Raw genomic sequence first — 16,432 nt, 5'->3', positions numbered from 1 at the left:
TATAATATAATCGGTCTTACTTTAACAAGAGTGAAATGTCTAACTATATATAGTTGGAGATACACCATTTGTGCAAGTCACGATAACCCATTCTCATATGTATATATATATTTCGATAAATTTATAATATACCTATAAATTGTTTTAGTTATTTGAATTTTATTTTTAAGCATTATTATTATTAATATTAAACAGTGGCAGAATAATTTTCGTATGAGAATATTTATAATTTTTATGATGGATCATGTCAATTTTAATAATTCAAGTATGATCATTGTGTATGATTGAATTTTTTTTCGTTTGATAATAATAAATGAAAATTTCACTTGAATATAATAGTGATAGATTAAAATCTTTATAGATTTGTATTATTTGTTTTTATTATTTGATAAATGTATAAATTGATCGGTGACAAATGAAAGAATAAAAAAAAAAAGAAAAATTTTATAAATGAAAATAAAACTATGTTTCCCACATGAACCAAATATGGAAATCAATGAGTTTCTCACGTGAATTTATAAGAAAGTATCGTCTCTATAGACTATCGTGCGAAAACCGTTACAATTTATTCGCCCATTCTGTATCACCGCTATACCTGTCAACGTAATTTTCTTCCTTAACATTGCAATGTAAATCAGCATGGATAATTCTGTCATTATAAAAATATTTTAAGTATAGTAATAAATAGACAAAATACAATATTAAAAATTATTAATAAAATAATTATAATATAAATTTTTGCTTTTCATTATTTTAATCTACTGGAAAAAATTATTTTATTAATTATTTTTTTGATTAAACAATGAAACATTGTATTTTGAATATTTAAATATTAATTTTTTTTTAGTCTTTGCAATTTTAAAAAAAAAATCAAGCAAGCACCAAGTTGATGGTTTATATTTTTGGAATCACGCACCCGTACTCAACCTCGCGTCAGTGACGATGAAAACAGGTTTGTCAAGCTTTATACGTTGAAGGTGGAACTCAACTCTCAACTGGGGGCCACGTGCTATGCGGTGCATTACTTATAATTCCATCAGCATTTCTCTTTCTTTATCGTAAATATATATACACATAAAAATACACACAAGAGTCTAACAAAAATTCAAATATTTTAATTTCATTGTAATAAAATAAAATTAAAATAAATGCCAATGAAAAATTAAATTTACAAAATGCAAAAAAAAAAAAAACAAACAATTTTATATATACGAAAAAAATAATAAAAAAGAAATTGATCGTTTTTTGTTATTTTTTGTTAAATAAAAAAAAATCAAAGTATAGATTGTGTGAAATTGACACGTGAATTATTCGTATGCCATTGATACAAAAACCACATCCGGGACTTGAATAATTAAGCGGTCGTGGCAGCATCGTTATTGGTGTTTTTCTTGCGCAATTCGATCTCTCGTTGGTGTCTTGCATATATAAACACAACGCGGTCCTGTGTCTCGTATCATTGAAAACGATCTATCGATGTCTTCTTTTTATATATAATACCCCCAATGAAAGTTTAACACACTCAAGTACATATAGTTTCTCATTTGCTTTCATTGTCAATGTGTATGTGCACTTGATGCAACAAACCAAGTACAAACCAAGCAAGCAAGCATGCATGTACATATATAAAATATAAATAAATATATATATAATACAAACTGTATCGTTGTCGACCCCGGGGGTGGAAGCCATGCCCACGGCGGAAATAAATTCGCGGAGGAGGATATAGTCGCGCGAGCGCGCGCGCGTCTGCGAGCTTGCCCACAATAATATACTGCAGCACACACAGCGGGTCAGAAAGACACGACATGCCAATTTTATATTTTTTTCTAATTTTATTTTCATTGTTTTATATTTATTTATCTTCTTATCATTTTTTTTTTATTTATCTTTTTGTCTTCATTTCAACGACAAGATTTGAGGTGGAGTTTTTGGCGATGTATCGTGTTTGCAAAATGAAGTGTGTAACTTTTATACGATCATTCAGCGCTTCCGGTGACCAAGCTAGTAGTAGGTCGATATACCGTTATTGGTTATATATCCCTTTTTGCCAAAGTACATGGGAGGTTCATATTATATATATATGAAGACTACAAAGACAAGAAAGTGGAGGCGGTACGGGTACAATCCTTTTCTCACTCATTGCATGTTTATATTTATTTATATTCTTTTTCATATTTACATATAAATATATTTTTTTTTATTTGCATGTGTCTGTTTGTGTGTATGGGTTTTATATAAGTATTTGTCATCGTATTGCACATTTGATTTAAATTAATCTTTCATCTTCTCTGTCTCGGATGGTATCAGATATAACACCCAACAAGGTATCTTTATATTTTTATTTATTTATTATTTTTATTTAAACGAATATAAAAATTCAACGAATACATAAAACTCACTTTTTCACTAATAATTCAGTCAAATATTACGAAACCAAGAAGAGTGGTGTGTATAAACACCACCTGATGGCAAGAAGCAATATCGATAATTCAAGACAACATCGGTGAGAGCATGAAAAAAAACAAACTCAGTAAAGGAAACACAAAGTATTTGAAAAGAAGAAAAAAAAAAAAAGGGTTATAAAAAAGTTTTTTAAGGTGTTCGTGTCTCATATACCTTTCCAACTTATCGTTACGCTGGTTTATACTTCTTATTTTCATTCGTGCAAGACTTGTATCAACCCCGAAGCAAGAGATATTCTGACAAAAAGCCTCAGGCTGCAGCAAAAAAAAAAAATGAAAAAAAAATATACTCAAAAGAGCTTCCGTGTGATGCTAATACCGATAAACGAAAGAGGCTTTAAATTTATATATATTTTTTTTTTATATACATGTATATTTTTATAAAAAATATATGAAAATTTCGTTAAAAAACAAAACTTTGTTAACAAGGTGAATTATATATAAATAAATTCATAAAGTTCAATATATCCGCGTGTTAAATTGTATGAGTATATGTTTTTTCAGTAGCTGAGAATTTCAAATTGACTAGTTAATGAAGCCAGAATTAGATAATTTGTATGGAAAAACATGATAATAAATAAATAAATAAAAAATTCAACAGTCTATGAAAGTTGGAGTTCCATAGTAAGGGTTTAAATTTATATACATATATTCGAGTAGCTAGTTTTATACTCACAAACATATCATAGGGACTAGTTTTCATGTTTCCATAATTGTAATTCGTTTTGCGGTGCTTAAAAGCGAGCCAATTAACGCAGTCTCAATGCACTGTATAGTTGTTAAATTATTGTGACTCGTCTTTTTCCCATCCCTTTTTTATTACCTACTATTTCTTATAAACATATATTTTTTTTTTTCTTCTGATCTCTATATATACACGCACTCGTGTATAGTGAATATATACAACTCGATTACTCTGCTGTTCATATAATAAACCCTTAAAAAATACACTATTTTACCACTTACACATGCATACATTTAAAATCACTGAAAATATGTGACTTGTTATAAATACCAAGATGACTTTTTTATATGTATATATAAATAAAGATGAAATAAAGTGTGAATATTAAGTATTTAAAAAAATGGTATATGTGTGAATATATATGCATATACATGTCGACAATTTTAATTCATACTATTTAATTTATTATTATTATTATTTGTATATTTATATTTAATTTTTTATTTTAATGTAAAATGCTACTGATTGAGTTACCTCGTGAGTTCTCTTCTGAGTGTGTTCGCCAATTATCTTCGACGTGTAGTCAACTCTAATTGGACTTTCCGTTGGGTGGGTGGGATATCTCTTTGCAATGAGAAAAGACGAGCTGAAAAAAAAAATAAAAAAATAAATAAAATATAAATAAAGAAAATAAAATGAAGAAAAGAAAACGTCATGAAGGTTTGTGCTCTGTAATTGGTCGACGACCTGAATGTCTATATATAATACACAAACTTTATATATATATATGAACTGATTCAAGAGTTCATAGATCATTTGAAATCTCATTTATCTTCTCTCAATTAAAATCAATACATGATCGTTAATCAATAGACAATTATATCGATATATATTTTATATTATTTATTTTATTTATATTTTATATTTATATATATATTTTATTAACAAACAAATTATAGCAATACTCATGTCTCGAGGCAATGTGTGTGCAAGTTGAACAACATTATTTTTTTGATATATATTTATTTCTTGTCATATTGTAAACACGCGAGTGTAATAAAATAAAAAAAAAAGTAAAAAGCAAAAAAGCTTCAAAGTTATTATTGTGTTTGTATGTTAAAAAACAAATAAATAAATACAAAAAAAAATAGAAAAAAATAAATAAATAAATAAAGTGGGTAAATGTCCTTGCGTTGATGTTGATGCGATGGAAGAAGGTAATGGGACAAGCATCTAAAAACACCTACACAAACTTTAAAAATATATCAAGTACAAACATAGATGTTTGTACATATCAATATATATTTTTATGTGAGTGTTTGTGTGTGTGGAGACATGATAAAAAACTATAAGGGCGATCGAGGTGGCCGTAAGTTCTTGTCCTGATGCATAAACCAATCCTGATGCAGCGGGTGTCCATTTCACGTGAGATGGAGACATCGAGGTTGTGTTATATACCTCGTTCGATTCCAGTCGTATGCTAATTTTTTTTTTCTTTTTTTTTGCATTTGTTAAAGCACGCGGTTTTTATTTATTTATATATTTTATTTTACTTTTTTTCTCACTCAGTCAATCGCGACTTTCTGGCTTTGGCTGTTATATACGTTAGAGGTGAAACAAGAAAACACACAGATTGCAGCAACGCGGTGATGAATAAGAAGAATAAAGCTCCAAAGGACAATGCAAAGAACTTATTTATATTATTTTTATTTAAACATTATATTTTTTCGTAACAACAGAGACGAGAAAACAGACACAAACACACACAAACATATTTAACTCACTATATATAACTGATGGTAATAAAAACTTATTTATTTATTTATTTGAATATAAAGTTGATATACTCTCAGGTATGTTTAAAATACTGACATTTATTTTCTTATATTTCTTATATTTATTTTTTTATATAAATTATATATTTAAAAAATTTAAATTTAACGGTTGAATAAGTCAACCCTTGAGTTTAATAAATAATAATAATTATTATATGAAAAAACAGTCACGTCGTTTGTGCACACATTGCTAGAGTATTGTTTTTTTTTTTCTTAGTTTTTTTGTCTTGTGGTGCATACACCTTGCTCTGTAAAACGACATTTTTACACCTGCATATTAATACATCTCAGATCAACTGTACCCGCATCAAAAGAAAAAACAAAAAAAAATTAATACTCTTCAACTATTTATATATAGTATTTGAATTTAATTTAAGAAAGAAAAAAAATTGTACACTGTTTTTAAATATATAATGAAATTATATCGAAAGGTGCGTATGCGTATAATATGGAGATCTCTCAATGAATAAATTACATGCTATTGGTTTCATATCGAGTAGAAAAAAAATAGCCAATTTGATATTCTTACGGAAAATAACTACCACGGGCTCTATTTTGTGTGATGTAAAAAAAGTTAAAAATATAATTTTTTTTCTTTTTAAATTCAAGTTAGATGCATCATCTTTTTTTTTTTTCTTCATTCTCGCGTGTCAAACAGAGGTTACCGTTCGTCGAGAGTTGGATGATAACTAGAGGCCCAGCGGGCGCTTTATTAAATTTGTACCTCAATGTAAGGTGCATTAAAAATAATAAAAAAAAAAATTTCTTGACGGGATCAAATTCTTTCCAATTTGTCGGAAAATTAATATATTATAAAATTTAATAATTTAACTTTTGATTGCTTTTAAAACCACTTGCTGTTTATTTTTTATGATTAATATTTTTATTTTATTTTTCAGCTTATAATTTGCAACTGAAATATCAACATTTAAAAAATTATAAAAACATGCAACAACATATAGTTATTGTTGTTATGAATTTTTTTTTTTTAAATGATATACATGTGCAGAGTTTATTTATTTATTTAATTTTTTTTTTAAATGTGCATGGAGTGAGTGACATAATGAGTCACTGGGGTCGACAGTACTATAGCACTAATGATTATGAATGGCCAAAATATTCCGGTACTCTTAAGGGATTGGCTTCTTGCTTCATTCGCCAAAAAACTTGATACCGTTGATCGACTGGGTTGCCATCATCTCGCCCCGTTACACACACATACAAACATACATATATTTTTATATTTAAAAAAATAAATAAAATTTATTTATATGCTTAAGAAGATCCACCTTACTGCAATCCATTATTTTCAATTAAGATTGTATTAAATAAATATTTTTAAAATAAATAAAATAAAAAAATATAACTCTTAAAATGTATACGCGGATATTGTCATACTTGTCATGGTAGTACGGTTCATAAATAATATTATCAACTCGAAATTATTTTTGTTTAATTAAAAAAAAAAAAAAAAATGTATGTTAAATTAAATATTTAAAATAATGATAATAATAAAATTATTTTCATTTTTTCTTTTCAAGAAATATATGTACTGTTTTAAAAGAAAAAAAAAAATTTCAAAAAATAATTATATAAAAATTTTTATACTTCTTTTTTCATTGGAATGAAAAAAATAAAAAAAATATGTGTGTATGTATATTTTTACGAAAGGAATAAGAGAAAATGGGTCATTGGGTAATCAAAGTATCATGAAACAGAGAGTATAAACAAAAGTCTCAATCAAATTTACTGGTTTCCATAAAAAAAGGTGGTCAGTAAGGGTGCAAGAGGGGATACTACAATGTTGGATTGAAACAAACGATATTATCATTCAAGTTTATTTACGGCTTGGTGCCACCAACAAGAATATAAACCACATATATACTTGCGCCCGTATCGAGATTGTTTTCTTGGATAGCATTTATATATATATATATATGAAAAAAATAAATAAATAAATACATATATATATTTATGTAAACTTTTACAACGTATAAGACACATTGTCGTTAAATTCTGTCCAAAATTCGATAGAGTTATTTTCGGTGTTGTAATCAATGTACTAAGATCCGTAAAAGATTCAGCTTATTCAGCATCTTGTTTTATATTTTTTATATGTTATTTATTTTCTTTTATTTATTATTTTCATAAAAAAAAATAAAGAGAAAAAAATAATATTGCAATCAAAATGTTGTGAAAATTTTAACATCTGGCAAAAATATTATTTTATGTTTAAAATATAAATTTATAAAAATTTTACAGACTTGCATTGGAATGCCAGGTGTTATTGTGACAAGTTACCGACATCAACAGTACTTGGGTATATAAATATATATATAGATGGTTGAAAAGTAACTTCCGGTTTATAAACGAGAAGTCAAACGGAAGTTGTCATTAGTGTTTGCTCGCGTGTCGGGCACGCGACATTATAATGGAATCATTACGAACCTACCCTTTTTTTATGTTAAATATATTTATATTTATTTGTTTTTTTACAAAATTAAATATTTGTTATTCAATATTTATTATTTTTATTTATTTATCATTAATATTTTACGTACAAATATAGGATATTCATTTTTGAAAATAAAATAATTAATGTCATCTTTGTTTTTTTTAAAATTTATATACTTTACTATTATTATTTTTATTATTTAACAATAATGCATATGCTGTTTAGCTATAATTATGTACATCAAATGTTTTTTTTATCTTCAAAATCGTACGGGTAGCAGTGGCTGAAAAATGACAAAGCACCTGTCAGTTATATTATTATACGCGTGCCAACACACGCGCCTAATTACACTCAGTGACCGTGACCCATTGACATTGACAACAAGTAATTTTGTTATTAATATTTTTAGCGATTTTAATTATCATCAGCATTGAATGTATTTTCAAGATATTTAAAAATTTTCATTTAAATATTAAGCAATGAAAAAAGAATTAATTTAATGATTTTTTTTTTTCATATTTTACCTTGTATGTAATTTAAATTTTTAATAAAAAAATTTTGGTAAAATTATATAATAAATAAACACAATTGTTTTTAATATATATATTTTTATTATTTAATGAAATATTTTCTTATCGAATTTATGAATTTTTTTTTATATTGACAATGAAACATCTGTCAAAATAATTTTTAAAAAAATGTATTATTTATATTATGATTACCACAGGCAGTTTAATTACATCACAATTTATATTTAAATTTATTTTAATATCTGTGTGGATTTTTTTCTTCTTCGCTTAGATAATGGCTTTAATTTTTTTTTCTTTTTATTTTCATATAAATAATTTCTTTGAATTATATCAATTTTTTTTATATGATTATTTTTTTTATAGCCATTTATTTTTGAACTATTACCAGCCACTATCAGTTGGTGCCTTTGTGGTTGTACTGGTTTCACAAGGCTCAGTAGTATTTGTATTTGTTGGACATTGATCGAGCTTGATGCATTTACCATCCAAATTACGTACCCAGCCATCATCACATTGACAAACATCTTTAACACATACCTAAAAAAACAATTATAAATAAATAATAAAATTAAACTAAAAAAAAAAAAATGTTAAAAATTAAATTTTCATACCTCTACACAAGATTGTGGATAAGGAGTTTTGCAAGTTGCTGGACACTTGGTACCACAACTTTTACAGTGATCATGTGGACCACCTTTGCATTTTGTTGAACATTCAGGGCTATGAGGACATTGATCAGGTTTCACGCACTGTCCAGATTTTGTATCACGAATATATGGGGATTCACATTGACAAGTATTTTCGACACAAACCTAATTAAAAAGAAAATAATAAAAGTTATTTTCATTGTTATCATAATATTAGAGATAGAGAAAACATTGTCAATAATAAATTTTTCTTACAGCTGCACAGATACCTCCTTGAGGTTTGTCACAACTTGGGGGACATGGAGAACCACAATTTGTGTATTTATCATGTGGACCACCGGTACAATTAGCTTTTGGTGGAGGACATTGATCAGGTTTAACACACTGTCCAGTTTTTGTATCACGAATATATGGAGATTTACATTTACAAGTATTTGGAACACAAACCTAATTGAACAAAAAAAAATAATTAAAGCTTGTTCTATCATTATCATAGTATAAGAGATATAGACAACATTGTCAATAATAAATTTTTCTTACAGCTGCACAGATACCTCCTTCAGGTTTGTCACAAGTTGGAGGACATAGAGAACCACAATCTGTGTATTCATCATATGGACCACCAGTACAATTAGCTTTTGGTGGAGGACATTGATCAGGTTTAACGCACTGTCCAGATTTTGTATCACGAATGTATGGAGATTTACATTCACAGGTATTTGGAACACAAACCTAATTGAACAAAAAGAAATAATAAAAGTTATTTTTATTGTTATCATAATATAAAAGATTCAGATAATATTGCCAATGATAAATTTTTCTTACAGCTAGACAAACATCTACACGTTTAGGTTTGTCACAAGTCAAGGGACATGAAGAACCACAATTTGTGTATTCATCATATGGACCACCGGTACAATTAACTTTTGGTGGAGGACATTGGTCAGGTTTAACGCACTGTCCAGTTTTTGTATCACGAACAGTACCAGATTGACATTCACATACATTGACCTTGCATTGCTAAAAAAAGAAAGAAAAAAAAATATTAAAATAATTTTATTGATTTTAATGAGGAAACTTTTTGAATTATATAATTTTTAAATTCCATAAATTATTCGTTATCTTACCAAAGTGCAAACATCTACTTTTGGCTTATCACATGTTAACGGACATGCTGTTCCACAAAGAGTGCATTTATCATAAACACCTCCTGTACATTTTGCTGTACATTTTTCATTTTCTGTACAATTTATTTTTTTTTCATACCATGAACAATCACTGGCTTTGATACATTGTCCATCGCTTGCACGAACTGTCCCATTTTGACATTGACATGTATTTAATATACATTGCTAAAACAATTAGAAATAAATTAAAAAAAGAGTTCAATAAAAAATTTTATTTACATATTATTATGATTTTTTTAAATGAATATACCTTTGTGCAAACTCCTGCTACTGGTTTTTCACAAGTCAATGGACATGCTGAACCACAATTTGTCCATCCATCATTTGGACCTCCCGTACATACCTTTTTCGGTTCTATATAATACAAAAAAAATTATTTACATAAATTATTTACATTCATTTTGCATGATAAATAAATAATTTGAATATTCATTTTTACTGACCTGGTGTTGCACACTCTGACTCTTCGGCAGAACCAGCAAAAACTATGAAAAACAAATTCAATTATTAAAAAATCTATCCTGGGATAAAACAAGTGTCATGTATGACAAGATAAAAATTATATTCACTTACCAGCAGATATGCTCAACAATACAATAATAATTTTAAATTGAATCTTCATTTTACACAACACAGTTTTCTTTGAAATATTCAAGTAACGAGTGTTTGTCCTCATTCAATATTCACGAGTATATATACTGAATTGTGTGCAATAATAACAAAGCACTTTTTTATTTTTTTCCGGAAATATTATTTTATGTTATCAGACATTGTGTTATCGTCATACAACAAATGAGTTAGTATATATTAATCACTTGTTTTGAAATTATTTAATGTTTTCTTCATTAAAAAAAATAAAAAATAAATTAAAATTTGTTGCATTTATAATATTGTTTTTTTTTTTTTATTTTTTCATCATAAAGAAAATTAATTATAAATAATTTTGACAAAAAATATTTTGTATTTGTCGTTAATAATAATTTTAAGTTGTTTGTTTATTCATGTCAATGTATTTAAAGAGATAATTTTATAAATTATTTATTTATTTTTCCTTATTTGTTCATACCAACACGATCACACATCTCAATGACAATTATATAAGATGCCTAGACTTATTTTTAAATCATAAATTCAAATATATATATGTCTTTTTTGTAAATGTATATATAATTTTTTTTTCTTGACATATATACGGGTAGAGCTATTAAATATCTACGTTAAAAAATGCAGGTTTTTCACGATAATTTGAGGATCTTCACAGTTTATCACCGAAAAAAAACTGGAAATATAATCAACACTTGAATCTTTTAAACTAAACGGGTTAAGACGCAATATTATTTGATCAAACAAGATAATTTGACTATTTTTTTTTTATATAAATATTTTAGGTTGCGTGGATAAACCACCTGCTTTTTTGTTGGTATTATAAAAACCACCATAAAAGCGTCACCTGCAGTGACCACTAAAAACCACTTGGAGTTTCTAAACCTGCTGGGTAGCAAAAGATCATCAGTGCGTATCTCCTTGGCACATGTCACTCGCGACATATACCAACGATAACATAAAAAATAAAATAACATCAACAAACATAAGAAAGCGTGCTAACTTGGGGGTGCACACAGACTTGATATTCCGACCCCCAGTATATATGCCCCCTTACAGTAATCATGCAACCATAAATCCGCTGTTGAGTATAAGAACTTTGTTCTCCACCTGCAGCCCCCAAGACAGTATAGGGTTGTTTTTTGACCACCAGAAAGAGATCAACAGTGCATGAATCCTCGGAACATATGTCATTCAAAATAAAATATAAAAAACACCTTGCTAAAATACTTTCAATGTCTTGAAGACGTTTCAACCGTTTTTCTTTCCTATCTTTTATACTAATAATAAAATTTGCTCATATAATTTGTTGGTGTACTCAAAATTTAAGGGAGAAATTCTATGTCGTCGTGCAAGCCAGAGACTGGGGGTCATTCGGCCATGTCTTCATGGAGGGTGTACCTTGTTGGTAGAATATTTAAAAAAAAAAAAAACACGAACTATCAACGTTGGTGTATATGGCTCTCCAGCCAAGAAGTGGATTTACCAAAGCATGACAGACTGCAGGTGACACGTGTCTGCCACGCGCACTTTGTAACTAATTTGAATTAAAAACAGTTGATGCAATATTATTAAGTTCATTATAACACGAATATAATGAATGAATAAAAAAACTAAAAAAAAAACCATGTTAATGACTGCTACATGAATTTTCAACTTGTCAATGATATAATTTGATATAATCAAAGAGCTAGTAGAGCTTTAAATTATAACAAATGATTTGCAATATGATAGACTGTCCAGTTAATATATATACCAGTAATAATACCGATTAAATTTGATATCGTTTATTAGCATCATTTAATTAATAATACAAGTAAAATATATATATGAGTAACTCAAGTGGTAAATGAGAATAGTGGTCATATCATCAGTAATGTATCTAGATATTAAATAGCTGTACGATGAATTCAATGCTAAATCTTTAAATCTCGAAAGGTTTGTTGCTGTCGAACGGAAGTATCGTTTTATATGTTGAGAGGCCCCAGTTCAGTTAGATAAGAATTGCAAAGGTAGAAAATATAAGCAAAGTTGTTGAGCAATGCAAAATGCATGGTTAACATTATCACGTATATATATTCGTCCATGGGTGTCTGGTTTATCCGGATCTTCATGATACCTAATCGGTTAAACTGCAGGCAAGTCTTGGGTGCTCCCGGTACATGTCAAAACAGGTGACTTATCGCAACCAATTCAAAGATGGCTGAGAGTTGAATATATAGTTCAAGATTGCTTTACTACATATATATATAAATATAATATACAGATACAGATACATTTTATGTGTGGGTATAAATTATTAGATCTTGAAAATCGATCGAATGATCACATGACATGCTATATATATACATACAGAAGTCAATATTATTATAAAAAATATATACAAAAAGATTGAGCAAGTGTATATATTGAAAGTTTTATTTATAATCCAATTGAAGTCTAGTCCCGTTATCATGTAATGATCATTTTCATCTGTAAATCACCCTTTATATATGTATTTTTTATGGATGTATTTTCAAGACTGACTAAACTATAAACACAGTTTTATATTTAACTGACAATGTGATTATTATTTTTATATATATTGACTTAACCATCATGATGTTTAAACAGCTGAATGGATAAGAAAAATTATATCAATTATATTTATTATTTCAATATATTGTTTATTTTAAAATTTATTTATTTATTAATTTTTGTGCAATTTTTAATGTCGATTATTTTTTCAAGATATATTCGAAATTTATAATCGTGATATAAAATATTAATGTTTCATATAGATAGTTTTCAATGGGTCATGAAATGTAGATCACAATACTTGTGACACATCAGGAACAAGATATCGTTGTATATGAATTTATACAGATATATTATATAGTAAAATAGCGGGATGATTGTAGTCATCATGATTTGAAGCCCACCTCGAGTGTAATAGCGTGCAATGTAGGCATGGACACTGCTAAAACTCGTCGGATATCCATAAATCTATTTGATAGTAGAAAGTACTACCATTATTCTCAATATAGAAACTTATTCAGCTGTCGGACATTAAACAGGCTATCGTGCTTATGCTCGATGACTTTTGACCCAAAAAACAGGTCGAACAATCATGAAAATTTTTTTGATTATTATATAAATCTTCAAATCTTTTCATAATTAATAGAAATGTCAAAACTACAAAATTTAATAGAAATAATTGCACGGTGGATTTATTAAATCGTAATAAAAATAATTGGCCATTTCATTGTTGTAATTTGATAAATAATAATAATTAAATTGGGATGTATATCTATGATATGAGTATATTAATAAATTGAGATGTCAATATGTTAAGCACAAAGTTCAATTGACTATATACAAGATATTCTAACGCAATGAGGTCAAGGGCTATAGTGCGAGGTGAGAATATCGCGTGACGCTTTGTGATTCCTTGGTGGTCCACCAGCATGATCTTATTGTAAGCGTGCTATTTCTTGGTCATATATACATAGCTTATATTTAATGTGTATATATATAGAAGTCGCATTTAAGTCAAGTTCTTCCTGTGTGGTATTTTTTAGTTTATCCACCAATGAACAACATAAAAACATACCGTTTATGGGGTTGGTTCCTCGATAATTCACAACATTGTCCGTTCAGGATATTTACTGCTTGGTTCGTTATTCCAACGACTTTGGCAGCATTCAAGAAGCATGACTGTCTCTTGCCTCACGGCAATGCAATAACAACGACGCTATATAACGTCGAACTTTTCTTGATAATCAATCTGAAAAAAAATAAAAAAAAAAACGAAATAATAATCAAATAAAAATTTATAAATTTTTCAATTATGCAAATATTCAAAAATATATTTTGACATAAATATTAATATGGCTTTAATAGAAATAAATTTTAAAATATAAAATAAAATTAAAAATAAACTACTAATAAATAACAGAGAAAAAAAAAATGTGTATAGAAGGCCAAGAGATTGAAGTACTGCTTCGACTGTATGGCCTCGCGTGGGTCGTTGGATCGAATTTCATACAAATCGATGGTAACCTAAACCAAATGCAAGCTCGATTATGCGTACAACGCACGCCCATGGTATTTCATTTGGCATCAATAACCAAGTATACTTTGTGACGGCCCCCGCGTGTCTGGTCGATCAACGATCTCGAGTATAAATTCAAGATAAAATGATAAACATCATTCTATGTTTCATAGAACAATTGCAAAGGAACAAAAAAAAAAAAGCCAGCAACAAAACATTTGAAATTCATATGCAGACTGCAGAATGACTCTGATAATTAATTATTATTTAACAATTATTATTCATAGTGTTGTGTAAAAATAATAATAACAACAACAACAACAGTATTTTTTTTATGACGTAATGCTTAAAAGTATATATATAAGGCGAGATGGTGTTTATAACGTAGCAGGTCGAAGGGATCTAACAATTCTTCCGCCAAAGTGACCGAATGCACTTTCCCATCGTGTGGCCAAAGCAATAGGGAGGACTGTTACAGCCAACGCCGTTGTGCACACGGTTTTTGCATCACGATACCCACTTATCGTCGTTACCTTAACGCTCTACGGTAACTAATACGTGCTAGCCGTTATCCAAGTATATATATATAGCTATATATGTACACTAGTCCCATTGCAGGTTTTAAGGTGCACTGTAGTTTTGCACCGGCATGTCAGGCGCATAACGGCGGTCTCTGATTTCAAAAAAGAATGCCGTCATATACAAAGGGTAGGTCTTCTTTTTTTATGTTTTTTTTTCATTCCCAAGTGTAACAGAATCTTAACATCATCTGGATGCCGAAGATAAACATGAAGATGATGATGATGATGATGGCAATGACGATGAAGATGACTAATGATCATGACGTGAACAAAATATATTCACTTTGAAAATATGATGATAAATATGGAAAAAATGAATAATAAAATACAATAGCGGAAGTAAAGTGGCAAAGAGAACCTGGGCCCAAGGGCCAGAAGCAGACAGGTCACGGTGCAAAATATCTCGACATAGAGGTTTAAGTCCCCGGAGGTGATGTACAAGCACACTCTTTGCCGCGGTTGAACTCAGGTACACACCAGTTCCCAGGAAACTTCTATGAATACGAAATACGAGGTCGACGAGTACACACAACTCAACATTGCTTCGTTCAATCATCTTGGACACGCCCGCCATATTGGTTTTGCATAAAAAGACTCGCGTCTTCCTACCGTCGTATATATTTAATGAAAAAAAAAAAAAATGAAAAAGTATTTTTCCTTTTTTTCCCCTCTTCCTCATGAACTCATGAATTCCAATTTTAAATCATACTTTATTTATAAAACTAGAATCACGCTTTCAACATAAATGAATGAATTATATATTAATTTTCTAAACATGTTTTTTGCACAAACGAGATATCATAACCTGACATTTAAATCAATTACTAACCAATTAGAAATAATTTTGCATCCATAACGCCTAATAAATGTAAATGATTAAATGTCTTTCAACAGACAATCAATCCAAACTTCAGATAACATTTTAAAATACAAATTATTTGCTATACAAAAATTTAAATGAACAGATGAAAAAAAATAAAAAAATAAATATATATCCTATCATGAGGTTAATTCTGTGACCTTGCAACGCAGCATGGGAAGGCAGTGAGATTTATTCAGCGAAACCAATAAACTACCTGTTCCATAGACGATGTATATATATGTGTATATAGAGAAAGAATAAATAATAATAAAAAAAAAAAAAACAATAATAATAAGGAGTGATAAGTGTAAGAAGGTGGGGTAAATTGCAGGGAAAAAATAGCACGTCGTCTGGAACGTTGGTTGCGCAAATCTTACAGTACACCTAGTAGGGTAAATGTATATATTTTTTTTTTTTCAAACACTGGGGATCGTTAGGCTTGAATCGCTGTCGGCAACGTGCACTCAGGTGTGACGGAATGCATACTAACGCCGGGGCCAATAGGCTAACGACTACTGGCCTTCTTGTAATTGTTCGGCATATAGCTAA

The 16,432-nt window shown here is 28.7% G+C and overlaps 1 protein-coding gene and 1 long non-coding RNA gene across 3 annotated transcripts in view; both read right to left on the bottom strand.

Moving 5' to 3' along the window:
• The window catches only part of LOC122851392, a 44,401-nt gene extending 30,238 nt beyond the window's left edge, over nucleotides 1-14,163 (bottom strand). Inside the window, exons 1-2 of the long non-coding RNA XR_006373685.1 lie at nucleotides 14,000-14,163; nucleotides 3,685-3,796 (exon numbers count right to left, since the gene is read on the bottom strand). This is a non-coding gene — a long non-coding RNA (uncharacterized LOC122851392). The remainder of the gene's footprint in view (nucleotides 1-3,684; nucleotides 3,797-13,999) is intronic.
• LOC122851390 (balbiani ring protein 3-like) lies at nucleotides 8,125-10,511 on the bottom strand. 2 transcript variants are annotated; one of them, XM_044150573.1, is made up of 9 exons: nucleotides 10,378-10,510; nucleotides 10,248-10,289; nucleotides 10,055-10,158; nucleotides 9,745-9,969; nucleotides 9,443-9,637; nucleotides 9,158-9,349; nucleotides 8,873-9,064; nucleotides 8,582-8,782; nucleotides 8,125-8,507 (listed from the first exon to the last, which is right to left on the bottom strand). In XM_044150573.1, the coding sequence occupies exons 1-9, from the start codon at nucleotides 10,478-10,480 to the stop codon at nucleotides 8,352-8,354; spliced, it is 1,410 nt and encodes a 469-aa protein (XP_044006508.1). In that variant the 5' UTR covers nucleotides 10,481-10,510; the 3' UTR covers nucleotides 8,125-8,351. The 2 variants fall into 2 exon arrangements, with proteins under 2 accessions (XP_044006508.1, XP_044006509.1); XM_044150574.1 differs by lacking the exon at nucleotides 8,873-9,064 and having other exon boundaries at nucleotides 10,378-10,511.
• Nucleotides 14,164-16,432: the final 2,269 nt, after the last annotated feature.

Source organism: Aphidius gifuensis, linkage group LG3 (genome assembly GCF_014905175.1).
Source record: "Aphidius gifuensis isolate YNYX2018 linkage group LG3, ASM1490517v1, whole genome shotgun sequence".
NCBI classification, from domain to species: Eukaryota; Metazoa; Arthropoda; class Insecta; order Hymenoptera; family Braconidae; genus Aphidius; species Aphidius gifuensis.
This window is presented reverse-complemented; position numbering and strand designations above follow the sequence as displayed.